At 26.2% G+C, this 24,940-nt stretch overlaps 1 protein-coding gene and 2 long non-coding RNA genes across 3 annotated transcripts; all 3 read left to right on the plus strand.

Moving 5' to 3' along the window:
* Nucleotides 1-10,863: 10,863 nt before the first annotated feature.
* Nucleotides 10,864-17,019, plus strand: LOC123267986 (myb-like protein U). The gene is made up of 7 exons (XM_044732870.1): nt 10,864-11,322; nt 12,293-12,424; nt 12,497-12,585; nt 12,817-13,281; nt 13,401-13,466; nt 14,263-14,355; nt 16,416-17,019. Exons 1-7 carry the CDS (start codon nt 11,145-11,147, stop codon nt 16,977-16,979), a joined length of 1,587 nt encoding a protein of 528 aa, XP_044588805.1. The 5' UTR covers nt 10,864-11,144; the 3' UTR covers nt 16,980-17,019.
* Nucleotides 17,020-18,762: 1,743 nt separating this feature from the next.
* Nucleotides 18,763-20,676, plus strand: LOC123267002. The gene is made up of 4 exons (XR_006509933.1): nt 18,763-19,148; nt 19,212-19,362; nt 19,454-19,503; nt 20,464-20,676. It is a non-coding gene; the product is annotated as an uncharacterized LOC123267002 (long non-coding RNA).
* A 1,056-nt stretch (nt 20,677-21,732) lies between these two features.
* Nucleotides 21,733-23,656, plus strand: LOC123267335. The gene is made up of 4 exons (XR_006510005.1): nt 21,733-22,090; nt 22,182-22,447; nt 22,506-22,822; nt 22,923-23,656. It is a non-coding gene; the product is annotated as an uncharacterized LOC123267335 (long non-coding RNA).
* Nucleotides 23,657-24,940: the final 1,284 nt, after the last annotated feature.

Below are 24,940 nucleotides of genomic sequence, written 5' to 3' on the forward strand. Positions count from 1 at the left end.
AAAACTTCTTAGTAAAAACAAGTAACCTCGTTAACTACATTTCGCAGTTTTATGTTAACATAGAATTCTATTAATTAAAATAAATTGAAAAAAAAAAATAAAAAATCTAAAGCTATTCCTACATAGAGGCATTTTGTCTTTTTTATTTAATTCTGTAGCATATGAGAAAAATCAAGTCTGGGATTTATAATAACCTCAAACTATTTTCCTCTACCGTAATTAAAAAGAAACATTTAATATGAAACGAGGACCGTACAAATTGTATTTGCGGGGTGACAGTGATGGTGTTATGCCTGATTCAACATTTTATCGGAAATTGAGACGATTGAAAAATGATGTAAGTATTCACTATAATTAATTAATTTTACTACATAAAACAAATGTCACACAAAAAAGAATATTCATTGAGATTTGTGGGATTTTTTCATACACAGAAGAGTAGACGTTTTTTAATAGTTTATATTTTTTATTTTAGTAAATTATTTTTCCCTGGTATAATACACCTTGACTCCTCGCAGAAATCAAGAGGCAAAAAAAATTTCTAAATTTTTCGGTGATTTTCGATCGAGTATATTTCAGTGAAAAATGGCCTCAACGCAAGCATCGGAAAAAAGCATTTTGAAACTAGGGCTAGTTTTTCAATCCGGGATAAAATTTTATCCGAAATAAAAGTACTGTCAATATAATAAAAAAAACAAAAAAATAATAATTTAGCGAGACGTGATATTGCTCTCAGTTAGTTCTCCATGAATTTGGTCATTTATTTAAATAAAAAATAAATATATCATAAACATAATAATAATGTCTTATTGTGTCATTTAAATTATTTTAAATTAATTAACACAATTATAGATTAATAATAGATATGTCAAACGCAAGATATGAACTCGAAGATCTCAAAAGCATAGAACAGTCACCGCTTTGAGCTCGAAGAGCTCAAAATAACACATAAATTGTAACGTTACGAGTGAAATTTCAAGCACTTATATATAGAATTAGCGGAAAGTTGCAGGGATAGCCTTCAGGGTCATCCGTTTTCCTAATTTTTATTTTATTTATTTACAATCAGCAAGTTGTCACAGTTACAGATTAATATTTCTATGACATGCGGGTAATGTTTATTTATTTTAATTAAAAATAAGTGACTAAATTCAGGAAGAACTACTTGTACGCAATATCACTGTGCTGAATTATTTATTTTTATTATTATATTGGCAGTAAGGTAAGAGCCCCCATTATTGACACTATCAGAAGGACAGCGAACATTTGAATTTTTTAACCGTATTCAAATTAATTTGACTAATTTTTTTTTGTATTAGACACTTTTTTTGATTCATTAACTTGTGTATTTTCATTTTTATACTTAAATAGTCGTTAACTAAATGACAAATATATTAATTTTAAATCAGCAACTCAAGTGTTGGTATTATTGACGGGATGAAATGGTATCGGAGCCAACTATTGACACCCATAGACCCTATTATTGACAGGTGTCAACCCTATTATTCAGGTTTAATTGAAATTTAAATTTCGAATATAATTTATTATTTACTAGTAAACAACAATATTTTGCTCCGATAATTCTTTCTTTATTATAAAATTACGCGAGACAACACGTAAACAAATCCGCTATATAATTAAAATTTATCAGCTTAAAACAATAAATCTAAGATTATTTAGAGTTTAAAAACCTCAAATAATTTTGGACGATAGGCTTGTTAAGAAATTGTTAAGAAATTTTAAATACACTAGCCGTAGTGGTCTACTCTGAAAAATAAAATTTTTTTGCAGTTTATAGTTAATACCCAGGCGTAAAATTTTACTTTTTTCTTACTAAAAAATTTCTAAAAATTGATAAAAAGCAATGTTTATTGTGATTTAATCATAAAATTAATTAAATAATCAATAAAATAAAACAACATGTCAATAATAGGGGCCCTGTCAATAATAGGAGCTTTTACTTTACTTTTATCTCGGATTGAAAAACTGGCCCATAATGATTTTAATTTTCAGATCACCTGACTTAAAATTTTAAGAGTCAGTGCTTGTCATGCAATCCTAAAAAAAATAGTGAAAAAAAAAAAATTGGGAATTATTTTTTTATCTTTATTGCTGTCCATGGACTTAAAAAATTTTTTTCGAGCTAAACCTAAGTGTATTCCTGACGACATGTTTATGTAACCAAAATTTTAAGTATTATTACTTTTTCCCTGCATCAATTTCTCACGAAGATATTCGATTTTAAATGATGAAATCTTTTTATCCTCAAGTAAATATATCCAAGTAATCGAGAGTTGTACACATGTGCTCAATTTTAATAGTGGAACGCTTCAAAAAATTATTTTTTTGTATATTTGATATGTTTTATTAATTGGATCAATTTTTACTCCTTGTATTTTTCCGAGAGTATGACTCACGCTTCATGTTTCTATACTTTGTTATAATTAACATTATTAGAGCTCCGAACAATTTTTAGCTTCACAATATTGACAAGTATTTTCGATATTATAACTTAATGTCTTTAAATTTATGTGTTATAGAATTTATATGATACAAATAAACTTTTAAATACAGAAGATATAGAAGATATGGAACTTTTGAATAAAGAATATATGGAACAAAATATAACAAGTGCAGTACCAGATGCAGAAACTACTGATAGTCAAAATTCATTAATTATGGAATCTATAAATAATGAAGATGGATTACTATCGGATTATCAAGAAAATAACGGAGTGGAAAATGTGTACCAAAATTCATGGCTTTATGATGAATATGACGAACAAACTTTGGAACAAGAAATCTGGTTTGACGTAAGTAAATAAACTTAGTAAAATAAAAAATAAAATAATTAACGTTTATAAATCTTTTTTTGGTAGGCTGAAGATCCGCCGCCAGTTGGAGATTTGAGTTCAATTTATAATTATGATGCTCATCAAGTAAGTGTGATCGCATAAAAAAATTCATTTTTCGTAGACTGTAAAGTTATCAGATAGTCGTATTTTTTATTTTTCTCGTTATTATTAAATAATTATTAAAAAATGATTTAAAAAAAAAAAAAAAAAAAAACTAGAGTATGTGGAAATGGTATTATTTACAAATGGGGTCCATCCTATTTTTGGCCATATCTAGGTAAAAACTTAACATTTCCAAATTTTTTTTATTCTGCTTGTTTTTCCGGCGCATTTATGATAGAAAATGTCGTGAAAGAAAAAAATAAAAATTTCGATAGCTTTTCGCCTTCAAAAGTTAAAAAAAAATATTGGCTCACGTTTTTGGAGAAAATTTCTATTTTATCTTTTTTTGATGTTTTTGATATATATTTTTTTTTTTGAAAAATACATTAAAAAAAAATTAAAAAAACAAAAAAATTGAATATGAAAATTTTCAAAAAAATTTACAAATTTTCATGAAAATTTGTTAAAATTGTGATAATCAACTTTTTTATTTTTGATTTTCAACAATTTCTTCTGCTGACAGACGTAAATAATCTCAACATTTGAAATGATCAGTATTACATTTCAGTAAATTACATGGTGGCATTGATATCTATTTAATGTTTAGTTAGAGCTTTATTTAGAAAAATTTCTATATATTTTTACTCGGGTATTTATACTGATGCAAATAATTGAATAAAATCAATAATAGGGATAACTGTATTAGCTACAGTGAATGATTTAGTTCTCATTTAATTCAAATACCAAGAAAATGTAAAGATTGATTTTTAATTGTTATAATTCCACAGGATGAACATAATGACTCTGACAACGGTGATGATTATCGCAAGCCATTATGTAATTGTACAACTGTAACGCGAGGGGAAGCCTTACAGATGACACTTCTGTTAGGAGCAGAACATTCTCTCACATGGAAGACTATTACGGCGATTCTATCATTGATAAATACGTTATTTGGTGAAGAAGTAGTGCCAGCTTCAAAATTTAAATTATTCAAGTTATTGAACTTGAACGAAAACATTCTTACGTATCATTTATTCTGTAAAGAATGTTTACATTATTTCGGTGTTCAAAATAAATTAGACAAAAAAAACTTGATATGTGAAATTTGCAAAAATAACGAAAATTTGTCAGATATTTCTTATTTTTTGACTCTTGATGCCTCACTACAATTGAAAAAAATATTAGAAGATGTAGAAGTGCAAAAATTTTTATTCAAACGTTTCGAGAATGTTGAAAATAATTCACACAGAAATAGTAATTTACCTAACATGAGTGATGGAAAATTATATAAAAATTTATCAACAGCAAACAAACCTTTATCGGATCAACACAATTTCTCATACACATTTAACACCGACGGTTGTCAACCTTCGAAGTCGGGTAAGCTTTCTATCTGGCCTATTTATGCAACAATTAATGAGTTTCCTTTAAAATTACAGGCCAAGCATATCATTATAACCGGTTTGTGGGTTCATAAAGAAGAACCAGATATGCTTCTCTTTTTAGAACCATTTGTAGAACAAGCCAATAAATTATCAGATGAAGGTGTGCAATACAGGTTAGGAGATCAAACTATTACTAGTAAATTTTTTCCCTTATGTGCTGTTGTCGATTCAGTGGCCAGATGCAAAATTTTGAACATGAGACAATATAATGGATTCTATGGGTGTACATTCTGTGAACATCCTACAGAACGAGTTGATAATTGTCAGAAATATCCGATATCTACTGTTGTTCCAAAAGATCGAACGAACGAGTCAATAAAATATAACATGTTACGTGTTGCTGAGGATAAATATGGCAAACCTGTTATGGGTGTCTTAGGACCATCGCCGTTGATGAATTTAAAACATTTTGATATTGCTGATGGTATGTCACCGGACTACATGCACGCGGTTTTGTTAGGTGCAATAAAGCAACACACTGAGATAGTGCTTTCATCATTCGGTAAAGATTACTATGCTGGTGATCCTAATCAACTTGAAATAATAAATTCAAGACTTCTCAGTCTGAAACATCCAACATGTATAACGCGCTCACCGAGAAAAATAACAGAAAGAGATATGTGGAAGGCGTCGGAATGGAGGTCGTGGTTGTTGTTTTATAGTTTAATATGTCTTAAGGGTATTATTCCTGAGAAATATTTAGAGCATTTAGCGCTATTAGTAGAAGCAATGAGCATTCTATTGTCTGAACACATTGACCATAAAAATCTTCAGATTGCTGGTTCATTAATTGTAAGATACGTCGCATTATATCAAGAATATTTTGGAAAAGGAGCGATGACCTACAATATTCATTTGTTGCTACATTTGAAAAGAAGTGTTCTAAATTTAGGGCTATTGCGTTGTCACAACACATTCATTTTTGAAAATGAAAATCACTTTCTTCTGAAAATGCAAAAAAGTCCTAAACACATTGATGTTCAAATGGCAAGAAGATATTTATTTCAAAAGTCATTATCGTCACTCCAAAATAAAATTGAGATGAGTGACGGTTTTGTCAAATTTTGTGAAAGAAATTTAACCGGACAACTGAAAAATGCTTTCAAAATGGATGGTTGCACGTTAATTGGAAAAGGCAAAAATAACAAATTACATGATACTGAACGAAAACTATTGAACTTATCGGACAACTGTAAGTCGTTTAATAGATTCATTTTGAATGGGAAGAGATATACTACAGACAGCTATCGTAAGTGCGAGAAGATAGATGATTCTTATGTAGTCATGAAAAATGGCAACGTTGGCGTTCTGAAGAATATTTGCTACTTTCCAAGTGGCACAGAAAAGAAAATATATATTTTTTATACAAAAATAATTCAACTAAAAAAATATTTTTACTCATCAAGAATTGTCACTGTACATGATATCAAAGAATGTCTTTTAACCAAAAAATTACATGTTTGTGAGGTAAACATGATAAAGCAACCGTGTATAGTGACAAAGATAGAAAATAAAAATTACGTTATTAACATACCGCAAGGATGTTGTGGAGACTGAAAAATAGTAATAATTATCCTTCAAAATTATTTATTAAAGAACAAATGATCGATAAATTTTTCTCTGTAGCTCTAGATTGGATGGAAATTCTTTTATTTTCATTGAAGAAAATTCAATACATTCAATGCAGTAAATATTTATGTTTTTGCAATAATAATCACTACCTATAATGTGTAACTCTTACTCTCATTTATTTCAACAACATAGATAAAAAATTTTTTGTGATGTATCAGGAAATCTACACAGAAAAAATGAAACCTGACTGGTTCGTTTTCGGCACCAGACTCAGTCGTCTGCAAGAAAAAATGGAAGAAAAATTAGTTTACACCAGACTGAGTCGTGTGCGCACCCGAATTAGTCTAGGCAGCACATCACTGATTCCTGTGCTGCACCAGACTCATTCGGGTGCGCACACGACTCAGTCTGGTGTAAACTAATTTTTCTTCCATTTTTTCTTGCAGACGACTGAGTCTGGTGCCGAAAACGAACCAGTCAGGTTTCATTTTTTCCGTGTGAGAAACATTTAGGATTTGTAATAGATTATTAAGTGATCTTATTTGATAATTAAATTTGAATTTACAACGTCATGACGTTGAGTCAGAAATAACATAATAATAATATTATAAGATAATCGGCTACTAATAAATTAAACTTTTCTATTATTATTACTCAAATGCTTTATTTTTAGCAATAATTGCTATCTAAACAATTAGCGACGAACACCAAAGCTAATGCTAAGCTCTCTTTACATTTCTGGAAAAAATTTACACGTAACTGAGTGAAACAAGATAATAGCAAGAAAACGAAAATGAGTGGAAGTTTGCTTGATTAGCTTAATATGGAGTAAATAAAACAAAAAAATATTCAGTGATATCCGCGTATTTAAACAAGTATTGCATAGATTTTTCAAGATTGAAATGTTGAAATCAATAAAGCCAAAAAGAATATAAAAATTGTTAATTTTCTAAGTTTTCTTAAATTTAAATGATTAATATTGAAATATTAATATTTTTGTGCGGACTTTCAGATGAAATAATTGAAAAATTTGAAAGCGATATAAATTAAAAGTGAAAAGTAATAATAGAAGCAAATGAAAGATACAAAATATGATACATTGCAGAAAAACTAAAAAATGTTTTTTTTCATGAGCATGTGTACTGAAAATGTATAAAATTGTTTTTGTTTGTATATTAAATGTATGCTACTCTTAATTAAATAAACGCCATTCGGCCATACCCGACATGGATAGGTAGATTTCTTAGATGAATATTGAAAAAAATACGTAATTTAAAAACAAAATACTAGAATAATTTTTTTTTATTCTCAGGGTAAATCTTTGTTTTATAACTCTAAAAGTTTCATGCATTTAATATTATATTGTTCAGCAAAAGATGACATATTTTATGAATGATATCCATCGCTATGTCGAGCAAGTAAAGTTCACTTTTACTTAAATTTTGTGTATCGTTGATAACAGCTTGATCTGAGCTATTATTGTTTAAATTAATTTTACAAGTATTGAAAAAATATCTTATGTTTAAGAATATTTATTTCAGAAGAAAGGTTTTTTTTTTGCCTCGAATTAGATGAAAGAATATTTTTATTACTACTCAAATTATTATTATTATTATTATTATTATTATTTTTATTATTAGTCGTAGTAGTAGTAGTAGTAGTAGTAGTAGCAGTAGTAGCAGAAATAGTAGTAGCAGAAATAGTAGTAGTAGTAGTAGTAGTAGTAGCCGTAGTAGTAGTAGTAGTAGTAGTAGTAGTATTGTTATTATTATCATTGTTACCAATATTTCTTACTTCAGATTTGTGTTTTGCATTCTGACGTAAACGTTGATTCTGACTTTGGCGTTTCAATTTGGGCATTATGAAGTATTTTTAGATAACACACAAAAAAAAGTGCGAGTACAAAAAATCTATGTAAGAAAGAATTTGAAAGTAACAGAAAATTTATATTTCTTTATCTACACTGTAAAAAAAAAAAACGGTATTTAAAATGGACTAATTTGCAGTTACAAAATTAACTTTTAACGCTATTCGACAGTGAAAGATTTATACCGGTGTACATTCTTTGGTGTCAAATCAGAACAACGCAAAGGAAAATTTACATTTTAATCAATCGGAAATTAAACATGAGAGTTCTTAAAGATATATAAAAAATTAATTAAATATTTTAATATACCTCAAGTCTTATATTTTTAGTGATCAGCTGTTGTTACCATAAAAATCCTTTATCCAAGTCACTTATTTGATTCAGAAAAAAAATTTACAGCTTTAAATATTTTACTGAAGTAAAAAAGTTGAAATAATGAAAATCAATATACATTTATTAATTTAAAAAAGTAGTCTTCTTTTTGTCATTAATCAGTTTTGAATTTTTAAATCCCTTTCAGTGTACTATTGTGAGTAAATATTGGAACTGTATTTCTTCACTTAGTCGTAATAGTATGTAATTTGACATTAAGTCAAAAATAAAAATAATGAAGTTAGCAGCTAACATGATAAAGTAAAAGAACGCGACTTATTCATACCTATAATTCTCAATATCTAAATGACCTATCTTCAAAATATATAAAGTTTTTAAATTATAACATTATAGTAGAAAATATACTAGCATTCTACTAGAAAGATTTTGATAATCTAATTTTACCAGAAAATGAATAAATATTATATCAAATGATTTAATTGAATGTTCATCCATTGAACATTTAATTAAAAAAATCAAATTGACTAGGTCATGTCCTAAAATTTTTTTTTCATTATATTTTTGCAAATAACGATATGAGACCGACGAAAACAAATAAATAATCAAAGACATCTACCTAACAAATAGGATTTGTAAGAAATGAAAGTCATTTGACGATAAAAGCTAAAAATTAATTTATTCTTATTTTTTTTTTAATTTTTCCAACTATGAAATAAATTGAAAAAAAGCGACGAAAAATAGCTCAAATTGAAGATAATTATATGAATTTTAACGAAAATTTGATAGATTTAAGCTATCTTTTACGGCTTAAAAATTATGTGAAGAAAAAGGGCCGAAACACAATCATTGAAAAATTTTTTCAAATTTTCAAAGTCACAGAATTAATTAAAAAAATCATCAAAACTAGACAAATGATAGTTTAAATTGAAGGTAATAAACTGAAGTTTAAGATAAATTTGATAGATTTTATCTTTTTTTTACACCTGGAAAATTATTTTCACAAAATATACAAAATTCAAAATTTTTTGAAAATGAAAAAAATTTTCAAACACCCACAACTCGAAAACTAACCAGCCGATTTTGCTCATCTTCGAACTTGATCTTGGTATTGATCCATAGAATAAGTCCACAAAATTTCATAAAGATCGGTTGAGAACTGTGGGCGCAATCCTGCTGACATGGCGCATTATATCACACACACATATATATATATATATATATATATATATATATATATATATATATATATATATATATATATATATATATATACATACATAAATACATATATAAACTTTTGAGCCAATGCTATTTTTCGACATTACTCGATGAAATAAAACATATTATGACAAAATTTTATTAAAATTAAGACATGAGACCGGCTACAATAGTTAGATTTCTAAAGAAATCTACCGAAAAAAAAAAAAAAAAAACAAATAATAAACATATCTAGAGTTCGTTTTTTGTAAACCAAAACTTAATAATTACAACTAAAAATCCTTTATCATATAATGAAAGTAGCATCTACTCGCAACTTTACTAAGATTGATAAAAATTTTTTAAATTTCGTAAAAATTATCAGTAACCCAAGCGGCACAAAAATTTTTTTGGTAATATTTTGTTGAATTTAAGTTGATAATTATTAATTTCTGACTTCTTGTTGAATAAAATTAACAAAAAAGTCAACAGTTTTTTATGTGACGCTTGGGAACCGATAAACAATAAATATAAATTAAATCACAAATACAGTATGATGTTTCATTATCGTTAGTAATATAAAATTTTTATTGATAACAAAAAATTTTTCAGTTAATTTTAATTGAATTTTAAATTACTGATGAACTAATAAAATATATTAATTGAAAATGCAATGTATATTATCAAATTAATTATAGTAAAAACGTAGTTCAATAATAATTGATTATAACTTTAAAATCAATGATTATATATTTTTTAAATATGAAAAATAATAGTTATATCTGCCTCTCACCTATTGATACAATTTGTTACTTGTGCCGTTATGAACATAAAATTTTTTTTTTTGTTATGATAGTCTTTTACCTACGAAAAATATGTATAGATTTTGTATTTATTATTGTCTGATTAAACATTAAGATGTTTTCATCATAAAAATACAAGTTTATTAAAGAAAAAAAACCTAAATAATAAAATTATGTTAAAAAATAGTTCATATTAAAATTTTCAACGAAATATTATTGGTTTGACAAGAAAAATTAAGACTTATATCGATTTTATAACTAACATGTACAAGTTTTTTTTTTTTTTTTTTTTTTTTTATACTGAAAAAAAACAAAAAAAATAGTTAAACTTGTTTTTATTACCCGCTGATTATTTAGAATTGTCAAGTTTGGGGATACTACGGTTCTTACAGCGTCACGAAAATTGAAAATTTTTTATTACTTTTTTATTCAAAGAAATCGATAGATGTTTGAAAAATAAGAACAAAATTTTTTGATATCTTGCTTAGTTTTCAAAAAATCTATACTTGAAAATTAAAAAAAAAAATTTACTACGGGATTTTATCGATTTTCAAGTATTGATATTTCAAAAACTAAGCAAGATATCGAAAAATATCATTGTTATTAAGTTGATAACTATACAAATCCGTTTTCAAATCGTGGTGCCATAAAAACCGTAGTATTTCCTGTAGTTTAATTTCTAATAATAATAATAATAATTATTATTTCGTTGATCACTAAGCGCGTAAATTTTTCTAGCATAGCATTAATATGGGTGAACCGACGAAAGTAGACTCCACTATACATATATAATACACAAATATACTCACACGTACACCTAATTTACATTGGTGATGGCGCTTGATGGCGCTGACGCCGGCAAAATACTAGTACTAAGACAGGTCTTCCCGTTCGTACTTTTGTTACCTCAGTAGTATTTGGTTAGCCGCTGAGTCAGGTTGTCCGACATCTTTTAAAAAATTCAATCATGATGGATCAGAAATATGCATTGGTAGCAGTACCACCAGAATCTAAGGAAACAAGGATTATTGAGACTGAAAAAATTTATAATTTTGATAAATATAATTTTACAACGAGATCAAAAGTCTATCGCTATCAAGGTGATAATGGTAATAAAGTCAAATGTGCAATAATAAAGGTGGGAGGTAAGAGATGTTCTTCATCAGATTAAAAATTTTTTTCTAACGTCCACTAAATTTTTTTGCATTACGTATTTTGTTTGTGACGTTTTTATAAAAATTAATTCAAATAAGATAATGTGAGAGGTTGAAAAATCAATAAATATTTAATCCTGCATTTTATAATTATATACTGACTGTAAAAGTTAAATCTATAAAAATTTTAATGCCTTAATTATTCAATTAAAAAATTTTTCATTATTAATATTAAATAGTGAATAATAATGAAAGAATTTAATATTAGAAATAATAGTCAGCCCAGAAAGAAACATACAAAAAATGAAACTAACATTAAAATTTAAAAAAGTATTTGCTAGTTTCGGAAGATTCATATTTTCAAAGTAAAATCTTAGTACACGAAGCGTTGTGATGACAAAAATTTTTTTGATTAAAAATTTTTTAAAAAACTAAACTTTTTTGATTAAACCTTTTTTAAAAAACTAAAATGGAAATTTTATTATAATTAAAATAAAAATATCACAAAATAAGCATTAGCGATTATCGTTAAATATTGTTCAATAAATAATATAAACTATATTTTAAAGTATTTTAATTATGTAAATATTTTACAATTATCAACTAACTCGCTATATTTTGACAATAATAAATTCGTAAAATTAATAAATGATTAAAGTTTCAATCACTAAACATTAAACACCACAATATGAATAGGAGGTTAAAATAATGATATTCAAAAGTATATTAATAAATAAATTATGTTAAAATTTCATATCTAAAAATAAAACTATCAAACGGTAATTATAAAGAGATTTTAATTGATTTTTTTTTTTTTTTTTTTAATAATTCATAATAAAATAGCTGAATTGATTGATAATTCTCGTAGACAAATTTTTATTTAGTTTATTTTGTGATGCAAGTTCAAAAATTAATTAGGTTTTCAATAAAAATGTACTCTAAATGATCTTATAAATTTCAGCAACTGTAGAAGGATTAATATACATATCAAGTCGCCTTCCACGTCCAAAAATCACAAATCAGTCATCTTTAGGATCTTCAGATGAAGAAAATGAATCGGCAATTGCGAAAGCTAAAAAATATAGAAAGGCAAGCATCACCAATTAAAACTATAAAGTAGATATTAAAATAAGTTTTTTATTGTTAACATTACATTTTTTTTTAGGAAAAAAAAAAAATAGTAATTCAGCAAAAAAAAGGAGGATAAATGATATTGTTAATAAATTTAACGCATCCGAGGGAACTGTTGAAAAGGTAACTAATATTAAAAAATAAAGAATATCTCAAGAAAATACTTTGATACATGTACTAATTTTGAATTTAAGATATCATAATATTAACAATTTTTAATCTTATATTCTTTAGTTGAAAATATTTTTAAATCCTTATTAAATAAAACTTATTAATTTCAATTCAATGTAAAATTTTTTAATTAAATTTTATATTTCAACATTTTTTCTGTCACTAAATATTTTTCTGCTGCAGATTGCGAATAAGAACCGGCGTAATAATTACATTTCAAGTAATGATGAATCTGAATCTGAAAAAGAAAAAGAAAAAGAAGAAAAAGATAAAGAAGAAGAAGACGAAGAAGAAGAAAATGAAGAAAATGATGAAAGATATGACAATTGCCTCAAGGACGATTATTTAACAGGAGAATCAGATATATTTGACGGAGAAAAAGATGAACAAGTTCGGGGAGAACAAACTGATCATACAGCAAAAGAAAATGAAATTGAAATGAACGCATTTAAACGTATTATTCCTGAATCTGATGAGGAAGATGATATACCAAGAAATTTAGATAACGATTTAATAGAAGAAGACTTAGATGAAACATACGATGATGAATTTGAACGAGCAAACGATTTGGAAAACTATCCAGAGAGAGAAACTGAAAATATTACAAAACGACCTAATTTCGATCCTTTCTTCAGTGCTACAACAGTGGTAAGTGTTTATAATTCCTGTAAGCAATAAATGATTTGATTTTTTATTAAAAATTTAAAACTTTATACTATACTACATTCAAGCCCTAAACTTTAATACGTCAATTTGAATTTTTTTAGACTAAGTTACCAGCCGTAAATTCAATGGGTCGATTACCACAAATTCAACCTGGATCGAGCAGAGTTGTAAGTGTTGAATAAAAACGCCAAAAAATTCAATTAAATGTCTATAAATATCTGACAGTTTCAACTGCTTGTTAGTTGCAGCGATAACAAAATAATAATAATAATAATATCGATGACAATTTTAAGAATGTTCAGTTATTTAAAAACATAAGCTAAAAAATGACTTTTTCAATAACAAAAAATATTTTAATCCTAGGATCTGTAAATATTTATAAAAGTCAATGGAGAATAATTAATAGTACTGAGATTTTTATAATCCAAGCTTTTTACCACTTGTTTAGTTAAATTTCATCAAAACTTTTGAGACTATTCTGTTTTGAATAAAATTATCAGTATAATCGATAATTGTTTTTTTTTTTTTTTTTTTAATAGATATCATCACAGTTATAGGATTATATTAGAAATAATTTGTTTTTTACTATTATCATAAAGACAAATATTGAAATAATAATTTTTATATCTATATTTTTACTATTATTAATATATATATTATGTTGCAATTAAAAAAAATTAATTACACAAGTTCGGATAAAACTGAAATCTATGAATTAATTACTCGTATTTCAATGCAATAACTTATTATCATATATTACAATGTTTATCGTTTATTATAATAAATATTGATATACAAATAATCTGTAACAAAAGTCATTTAGAAATAATACTACGATAAATTCATATGAAAGTGATTGTTAATAATTTTATAGACTCTGAAAGTTATTAATAGTGAATAAAATATAACATGTTTTTATGTATAGGTAATTAAATTATTGATGAATAAATTGGCCATTTTCAGATTCAGTCAACTAATGTAAAAAAACGAGAAATAACATCCACAGCAAAACCAACAAATGCATCAAGAAGAATTCAATTAAGATCTAACAATGGGGTAAGTGTTCAACAAAAACGCTAAAAAATATAAATGCACTATCAAAATAAATAGAAACTTAAAGCTTTCTTAATGACATTGTAGTCTATCAAAAAAAATACCCTAAATTAGAAATGTGTAGTAAAGCTTATGTAATAATAAATTGTACATTGCAAGTAAAATTGAAACGTAGCATAATGTATGCAACTTTTTTGAGTTTTAATTTTTTTTTTTTTGATTACAAAAATAATAAAATAAACATTTTAATAATCTTTAGGTTTCTAAAAACTTTGACTGAAATTTAATTATTTCCAAATAGAAAAATTCTGCAAGTTTTAGGTCTTATAAATATTAACCGATGTTGATTAGTAGTAATCGTTCGTAAATCTGATGGTTAATATACTTTTCAAGTACGGGACTATAAATTTTTATAAATTAAGCATTTTAATATACATCCATTACTATAACGTCATGTAATTTTAGTTTTTTTGTATTGAAAAAAAATTTTTAAATGGCTTATTCATTTCTTTTTTTTTTTTTTTTTTTTTTTGAAGGTACAATCATTGTGATAAAATTATGTTACAAATTATTGATTTTTCAAGATTATTTTAATTATTAATATCTGAAAAATTATCATCGTAGTTACTATTAGTATTATTTATGTTTAAAAAAATATTATGAAGCCATTTAAAAATATCAAGCACTAAAATTTAATTCAATTTAATATTAACAATTTGATTGAAAATACTTAACTTTCATTTTAAATCATCATTTTTTTTTTTTTATTTATTTTTTTTTTTTTTGTAATCATTGATAAGTATTAATTATTATCAACTTTTTATAAAAAAATCATTCTTAAATAATACTATGGCAAACTCATTTAATAAAAAATGTCAATAATCGTAAAAGTAGTTTAAAATTTTTATTGGTGACTAGCATAAAATTCATGTTTAAAAAACTAATGTTTAAAAAAATAATACTTTTTAGACTTGGTGGCCTAAAGTAACACCTTTGTTTAATTGAGTGATGAGCAGTCAATAAATATGCCACAAAATTTTATTATACCTTTGATATGGATCGCAAATTCAAAATAATAATTTTTTATTGTTATAAATTAAAAATATAAATTGGTCTAAAGTATCAAAAACGTTAAGGGAACACCACTGTGACCATCGAAAAATAGAGGTGATTTTCGGGAATTTTTTTGACAGGGAAAATAAAGGAATTTGGGGATCGGATTTTTTTTATTTTATTAAGGGTACATTAAAGATTATTACTCTAAATTTCAATTAAAAAATTTTTAATTATTACAAAGTTATTAACAATCTCGTAGAGCACTAGAAAAAATTTCCCCCTCCATGGTCGGTTCGATAACTAAAAAATGGATCTCCTGAAAATAAAAACCCAAACTGCTTTTTCATCAGTAAAGATTTAGTTATCGTCGCACGTACGAAATTTTGAAAATATTAATTTTTAAAAAAATGGTGACTGATTGAAAATTTTCTCATTATTCTTACTGTTTTTTTTTTTTTTGTTTCAACGCGACTAAAAAAATCTTTAAAATTAAAATTTTCTAAATTCCGTACGTGCGACGATAACTACATCCTTACTGATTAAAAAGCAATTTTGGTTTTTATTTTCAGATGATCCGTTTTTGAGTTATCGAACCGACCATGGAGGGGGAAATTTTTTCTAGTGGCTCTACGAGATTGTTAATAACTTTGTAATAATTAAATATTTTTTAATAATAATTTAGTATAATAATCTTTAATGTATCCTTAATAAAATAAAAAAAATCCAATCCCCAAATTCCTTTATTTTTCCTGTCAAAAAAATTCTCGAAAATTACCTCTTTTTTTCGATCGTCACAGTGGTGTTCCCCCTTAAAATGCATGTCAATTTTTAATCAATTTTATTTTTTATAAAAAAATTACGGCAATAGTGTAGGAAAAAAAAAATTTAACTGTCTTTGAGATTTAATTATATTTTATATTCATTATCATTAAGATTAAGTTTTCACTATTATTAATCGTCTTGTTGAAACATCATTATAAATTTTTTTTTTGCATAATTGTTTTTAGACAAGTGAAAAAACTCAAAGTGGAGCGTACTTAAATTTGGTAGAACAATGCAAGCAACAGGAATTGGAAATAAAAAAATGGAAACAACGTGCACTACTGGCAGAAGCTGCTTACCAAGCTCAACTAAATAAACGTGACAGGCCGAGTCAACAGCCACAGCCCCGTCAGTCCAGAAATAATCGGGCTCTTGCAAACGAGGATTATTTTAATAATGATACATTCCATATTGGTGATGATATTTACATTCCTAGTGCTGTACACTTAGCAGCAACTACTTCAAATTGCAATCAAACTTTCATCACTCAAATGTCACACGCAATTTGGGGAATTGAAACTTTGTCGACTAGGGTAGTTAAACAATCATCAAGTACTGGTAATAAAAAGGAACTAACACCTCGTAAGCGAGAGCTGTTAGCCCGTCATTACAATGCATTTTTACAAGACAAAAATTATAGCAAAGAAAAATTGAATTATGAAAAGGCACGTTTATCAAGCTACTTGGGGGGCGCAATTACTGCTGCTCGCACAAAGTATGAAAAAATTCGACGCAGAGTTGCGCATTAAAAAAAATTAATATATTTGAAAGTTTAAATTGAATTATATATTCAACATTTTTTACTCCATATCTATAATTTTATTTTTAAACTGGGTAATATATTCTATTACAAATAAAACCTTGTAATTTTAATAGAAATAAAGATAAATAATTTTGATAATTTCTAAATGTTTTTAATTTTCTATTTGTGTCATAAAATTTATATAGCAGCATTTCTTGAAATTTTAATTATAATTAATAAGTTAAGATTATTCAATTCTCATAACATATTATCTAATCTTCCTAATATGAAAAGGAAAAAAACCTATGTGCTACTCTTTCTATAATTGTTCTACTTAAAATTAGTCTTGTAACTTTTTTTAATTGTTTTTCTACTCTAAAAAATTAGAAAAAAAAAAAAACATTCTTATTGCTTGCAAAAATTTTTTTACGTAGTCTTTGAAAGTCTTTTTAAGTCTTTCAAATTTCTGCCAATTCGCAGAAAAAAAACGACCTATATAGAGTTTAAAAGACTTTTTTAGACTTTCTTAGAACTTCAAACTAAAGATAACTCTTTTAAAAGCCTAATTTACTCTTTAATATTATTTTTTCGACTTTTTTTCCGTGACTATTTCCACAAGGGATATAACAAAAAACAAACATTTAAAAAAAATTTTTTTTTTTTTTCATTTAAAAAAAAATCAAAAATGTCAATCATCCTAAAATTTTCGTTTTTTTCCAAAATTTTCAAAAAAAACGTTGAATATGAATCCAAATTATTATTTTTATTTTTTTTTTCTGAAAAGTACATTTAAAAACAAAAATTTCAAAAAAAAAACGTCCCAATAAGTTAATTTTCAAAAAAGTTATGGTTATTTAACAAAAAAAAACTATCATTTTTAAATAACTCGTAGCTTTTTTTTGGTTGGGTAAAAAAATTTGAAAAAATTCAAAAAATTGTTTTTAATAGAGTAGAGAAAGTACCAAAATTTCAGAAAAATCGAAAAGGGTCGGCGTCAGAAGTGGTCGATTTGGCATGGAATGCCCTTATACATATAAATTAAAGTTTTTTTTCATGCCTATTGGTCAAGTGACTAGTGAATCTAATTCAAGACAACTGATCGACATTCCATCTTCCCACATGGTCGAGAGACATCCTTTTTTTTTACATAAGTTCGATGGAAATCCATCGAACTTGAATACTAATAAAGCTAGAAACTTGTGGTATCTGTTGAAGTTATAAAGATGTTAATTGAATGAAAGTATTGAAAGAAACTAAATGACTCATTCAAAATTCAACTAAATGACTCACTCACAAAATTTTTAAACTGAACTTTTGGAAAAATTCAATAGTTAACAAAAGCCTTAAAATTAGAGGATGTTTCATCATTGCTGTGTAATAATATTGAAGTTTTTTTTTTAAGTAAAATATTCCTAACGAAAATGGTTTTTATGTCTAAAGTAGAATTTTGAAGTCATTCATAAATTTTTAAAACATAATTGTTCAGCAATAGTTATAAAAAAAAATTAAATTTTCAGATGTCTGTTGATTTTCGTACCACGTTTTTAGTAGAATCATAGCAAGGATTATTTTGAAGACTGCAAATCTATAATTGTTATTGACAATTAAATTTATCGAAATTAATTGATTAAGGTAAAAGCCCCAATAGATGATCACGTACCAGTATATGATCACTCCATGTATCTGTATATCTATATTCACAAATATAGGTATACAAATACATGGAGTGATCATATACTGGTACATGATCATCTATTGGGGCTTTTACCTTACTTGCAAAACCTACGAAATTTTCAAAATATTAAATTTCAGCTGGAAAATTTTGCTTCAAAGCAAACTGGTACTACCACTTAGAGGACTTTCACCCAAGCTTGCGAGAGAACTCATTTATTTTCATGCAACAATACCAAATCAGTTCTGGGCTTTAAGTGTTCTGGAGAGCGTTCAGATCGTTTCAAAAATCACAAAAAAACTCCTGTCATTTTAATGCCTTTAAAACGACGACATGGATCCACAAAATCTACTCATCGTCATCATCATCATTATCATCATCTAGCTATAAGCAAATGTCGCTCCGGACAAAAAAAAACAAAGTATAGTGTGAATGTCTGCACATACTTTGTCAATTTAACGAGATTTAATCTTGATTATTATCTTGATGACTGCCCAGCAAATGGTATGACGTCTTTAATTGATTTAATTGATAAATTTGATTGATAATGTCTTTTTATAATTATAGGTATAGAGTTTTAATATCAATGTAAAGGATGTGTTCAATGTGTTCAAAAAAAATTGTACTTCGTATTCGAAGTGTATGGAGTTAGCAAGGCATGTCAAAGAGGTGCATATGCTGAAAGGAACCGATCGCATCATATCGCCTAGTAAATGAAGTAAGCCAGTAAAAAAAAATTAATTATTTTTATCAGTTACCAGAAATGATGTTGTACATTTATTAAATAAACATTGATAAAATTTTTTCAGAAACTATATAATATCTATAAGACAAACGACATCGCCTCCAATAAATAATGGTAAATTAAATAGACTAGCAAATATATTTTTTTATAACTGGTGAATGAGGAATATTTTTAAATATTCATGTACGAAAAATTTCAGTAACTAACGCAAACTGTGCTAGTATCATAACTGCAAGAGTTTATTTGTCTTACTATAAAACCACGGTATATTACTAACACGAAGTTTTTATTTGCAAACAAAAGTAATTTTCATAATAACATTAATTTAACGGATAACTAAAATAATTATAAATTTTAATTTGGTTGTCAAGATAAAATATAACGAAACTACATTAATACCTTCCTTCTTAATGTTTTAGGAAATATAGATACAGCTAACAATGTTTATTCAAATAACATTAATGAAGTCTAAAATATTCAATTAAAAATAATTAAAAAAAGAAAGTAACAAAGAAAATAAATTAAATTAATCATTATTATTTTTCAAATTAAAAAGTAAAATGTCATTCTATAATGTCAAGCTTTTTACAATTTTTGTCATTTCGCAACGAGAAGAGAATGCAGTTTTGAATGTAGCATTTTTAGAATTCACTCTTTATCCAGCATGGTGCCAGTCTCCCCATTTAGAGGGTTTATTTTTTTTTTAGCCATTAGAAACAAATTCATTATTATAATGTCAACCAAAAAAATGCCTTTTGAAATGACAATTTTACCATTTACTGAATGGAAAAGCATATTATCTTTTTCATTGGATTGTATAATTTATACATATTATAAGTGACATTTTAATGCGTTTACTTCACGGAATAATAATTTTTTTTCAATAGAGTTAACATTTTTAAGACTTCATTAGATTAACAGAAAAGTGAACGAGTTATTTTATTATTCATTTTTTTTTTCTTAGCCTATCTACAAATAAGATAATGTTTGTCTATAAAAGTAATTGAGTTGAATGAAACTTAAAATTATGTATTTACATTGCAATGCAATAAATTAATAATGTTTTTGTTTTAGACTCTTGCAGTTCATATTATTGTCGGTATCATAGTATCATCTAGTAGCTGATGTTTGAAGAAACATAAGTAGACAAATGTTCAACTATTAAAGTTATATTTATCCTGAAAGAATAAACAGTAGCAACAAAAAAAGGAACTAATCAATAAATCGAATGGTATCATGTTAACTCAACATTAGAACAATTTAATTATAATCATAATTTTTTTTCATATGAACGGTGAATCAACATTACACTATTTAATTTTAAAACATAAAAAAAATTTTTATTGGTTAAATTAAAAAAATACGTAGTTTTAATAATTTAAGGTCATGTCAAAACGTAAAAATTTAAATAATACTATTATGAAATTAGAATATGACTACTAGTTATGTAATTAATATCTTAAATAAAATAAGAATTTTAACTTTTAACAACACTGCAATTAATTCACGCCGTTTTATTTCAGCCGTAAAATGCAAATTGTTATCAACAATGATATCACGATAATTAATAAATCGTCAAAGAAAATTAGTCATTAACTTTTCTATAGTTACTATATTTTTTTATTTACCATCACACAATGAAGAAATTAAATTATACATATATATATATATATATATATATATATATATATATATATATATATATATATATATATATATATATATATATATATATATATATATATATGGGGTATTCCATGCCAAATCGACCACTTTTGAACTCGACCCCTTTAGACTTAGCTGAAACTTTATCATTCTTTTCTAGGGATGGGCGATATTAAAAAAAAATATCGATATCGCAACATCGATTATTTAAATTTTATACTATCGAGCTATCGATATTCCAAATAAAATATCGATATATCGATTTTTGATATCGAGTGTTAAAATAGGAGCGAAAATTCAAAAATCTTAAAATTATTTACTAAGTGAAATTTTTTAATTAAATAAGTAAAACATAATGTAAATAAAATACAGATTTTATTACCAGTCAATATGAAAAATTAACTCAAAATTATCAATTCCAGTCTGAAAAATTAACTCAAAATTATAAATTCCAGTCTTCAGCACTTAAACTACTTAAAAATAATAATTCATTAAGATGATTTGGAAACAATCGATTCCGATTGTCAGTTTTAATATTTCCAGTCGTCGAAAAGAGACGTTCACTCGGTACAGAAGTTCCAACGACGCATAAATATTCAATTGCAACATTGTATAAATTCGGATAAAACTAGGTTGCAGTAAATTCCAATGTTTTAAAGGATCTTCAGTCCTTGAAATGACAGGTTGAGACAAATACTGCTTTAATTCAAAAGTTAAACCATCGGTGCTATTTTTTGCTGCACCCGTTTTTTTTACAAGATCGTCATGATAATTCCAAATATCATTTTTTAAATGATTGTTTTCAGTAACCAATTGCAATTGCAGTTGAATAGGATCAGGAGAAACAGCTGACTTCATTTTACGATTGATAATATCAATGGCATGAGAAGCACTCATTGCCTTTTGAAAATGTATTTTCTTGAATCTTGGGTCCAGTATTGTAGAAATACATAAAATTTCAAAAAATTCAATGTCATTGAATCGTTTTTCAATTTGATAAATAATCGCCTCTTTAAATTCGACTCCAATTGCGGTAGTAGGTACTCTTTGTCTAATTGTATTTTTCATACAAGCTACAATTGGTATTATGATACTACATGTTAGATAAGTATCACCACTTATTTCAGTTATTACTTTGGCGATAATTTGCATTACATCAACGATGTCTTTGAGAATAGCGATCTCTTCGTGAGATAACAATGGAGGAGGACTGGCACATTTTGATGTAACTGGATATACATAATCTTCTAGCTGAAGGTATCGTTCAAGCATTGCGAACGTTGAACTCCAGCGAGTTTCGACGCTTTGAATAAATCGAAGTGCTGTACCTTCAGTTTTTCCATCACGTCTTTGAAGCCTTAATAATTCATCACATGCAGGAACACTTTTTCTGGTAGTTGTCACAATTCGTTTAACCTTGTTAATGATTTCTGATACAGGTATTATTTTAGATACAGCATCAGGAACAATGTGAGAGACACGATGAGCGAAACACGGAAGGCCTTTTTTTTGTCCAAAAGTATCATTAATTGCTTTTCTCATAATTGCGGCGCTATCACTGATAACAGCAGTTACTTTATTGATATTTAAATTAAATGACTCTAAAATTTTCAATAAGGACTCCGAAATATTGCTACTGGTATGTTCAGCATCTAAAGGTTCAACACACAAGTTATTGCTTTTTATTTCAAGATAATCCTTTTTTAATAAATAATGCACTGTTGCACCCAAATAACTTTTTTGAGAGACGTCAGTCCAAATGTCACAGGTAATAGAATAAAATGAGCATTTTTCTAAGCTCTTCATAACTTTAGTTTTAAGCGTGTTATATTTGGCAGATAATAAATTCGTAATCGTTTTACGACTAGGTAATACATAGCGAGGTGAGGCAGTCTTCACAAATTGTTGAAAACCTTTTTTTTCTGTAATCCTCAGTGGCATATAATCAACTGCAATCATGTACAACAATGAATTTGTGAGTTTTTCGGCTTCAACACCTCCATCTATAAAACAATAAATACAAAATCAAAATTCATCAAATTTTAAACTGAACCTAATTGAAAAGGTCAATTTTAAAACTAACCTTCATATGATTTAGCACGTTGATACATCTGCATGATGGGATTCTGCTGGTCAACAAGATTTCCACTAGAAGTCTTTGATCTCTTTAGATTAGAAACATCGGAAGACTGCTCAACATTGACAACTTTACGTTTTTTATTTTTTTCTTCAAAATTATTTCCTATAAAAGATTTATGCTTTGACAGCAGATGCGCTCGTAAATTCGAAGTATTTCCGGACGTTTTGAAAATATTTTCACACAAGTTACACCGTGCAGATGATGAATTTACTGATATAAAATAATTCCAAACTTCGCTTTTGTTTTTGGAGCTAAAAAAAAAATTTTTTTTTTTAAGTTACTATAAAATTTACTAAAGTAAACAATATAAAAATATTCAATAAATACGTTCAAACAGAAAACAAACTATACATACATCGACGATTTACCATTACCAATCACAGGAGAAGTGGGAATCGATGGATTATTATTATCTTAAAGAAGTAAGAATATAAAAAATGATTTTAAAGTTTAAAAATGTTAACGAAATTCAAGTGATGATGACCATAAATGAATGTAAATTCAATCAACGTTCATAAGTTTTTGAATAAAAAAAAAAAAGTAAATAATAATGATAATAATAAAATAGAAATTTAAGAAAATGTACCTAGATTATTTTAATCGTCTAAGCCTGCATTCAAAAATTTTTTTATTTATATTTTGTTTATCAAATTTTTCTAAAAATTTACTATATTATTTACCATTATCAGGTGTTTGATTTTTTTGTGGAATTTGTTTAAAAGGATCAGTAAGCTGGCGGGTTGTTTTGTCGAAAGAAGGTTGATCTTCAATACTTAAAAGTTGAGATGGATACTTGAGAACATCGCTTATGTAAGAGATGAAATAATAAAAAAGATGATTGCAATTATACACAAACACACACATGAAATCATAAAAAAGATCATTGAAATTATACACAAACACACACATGAAGATGTAATAAAATTTTTAAAAACTCTTATGTATACGTACCTAGTCAACATTATCAGTCGATCTCCAAATGCGATCAATTACACCATCACTTACAGAGATTTGATTAGAATTGATAAGTGAGTTAATAAAGTAATAGGCATGTTCATCATTATCTGAAAAAATTATAAAATATAAAAAGAATCGTTGATTGATATAAAATTAAATAATTATAATACTGAAGTTAGCTGTCAGCTGTAAATTTTAAAAAATTTTTATCACAGATCAATTACAGTAAGAAAATGTTTCTAACAATTTTTCACTTGTAACTTTTGTTAATTTTCACATGTGAAATTTTTTAATTAAAATTTTTTTATAATAATTTAATTGCCATCAAATTTGAAGAATATAATTTATGTCTGTCAACTTCAGTGTCATAAATAATTATGAAAATTAAGTTAGCCGACATTTAAAAATTTTTAGAATTTTTTTTTATTAAAAAAAATTATTGCCAAATAATAAAAAAAAAATTCATTTGTAAGAAACTTGAAAAACTTTAAGTGCATTTTTTAAAAATATTTTTTTAGTTTTTTAAAAAATTAAGCAAAATAAAAAAATCAAAAATGTCGGCTAACTTTATTATTATTAAATAATTAGTATTTATTAATATTAGCATACCCTTCAGCTTTGAGTACTCCATTAAACTTAATCCGCCAACCGCATAACATTCTTCACCAGTTAAATCATTACACTTTTTGAACCACATCGTGAATAGTCCATTATCTACAATTATTTGTTTTAGAAAATAAAAATAAGCTCAAAAATTTTTTTTTTTATTTAAAATAATTTAATGATTAT

This window comes from Cotesia glomerata, linkage group LG6 (genome assembly GCF_020080835.1).
Source record: "Cotesia glomerata isolate CgM1 linkage group LG6, MPM_Cglom_v2.3, whole genome shotgun sequence".
Classification (NCBI taxonomy): domain Eukaryota; kingdom Metazoa; phylum Arthropoda; class Insecta; order Hymenoptera; family Braconidae; genus Cotesia; species Cotesia glomerata.

Excerpts from the sequence above, each read along its gene's own strand:
- LOC123267986 (XM_044732870.1), top strand. The coding sequence starts at position 11,145 with ATGATGGATCAGAAATATGCATTGGTAGCAGTACCACCAGAATCTAAG. Across the intron at positions 13,467-14,262 it reads AACCTGGATCGAGCAGAGTT|ATTCAGTCAACTAATGTAAA; the intron begins GTAAGTGTTGAA and ends GGCCATTTTCAG. Across the intron at positions 14,356-16,415 it reads AATTAAGATCTAACAATGGG|ACAAGTGAAAAAACTCAAAG; the intron begins GTAAGTGTTCAA and ends AATTGTTTTTAG.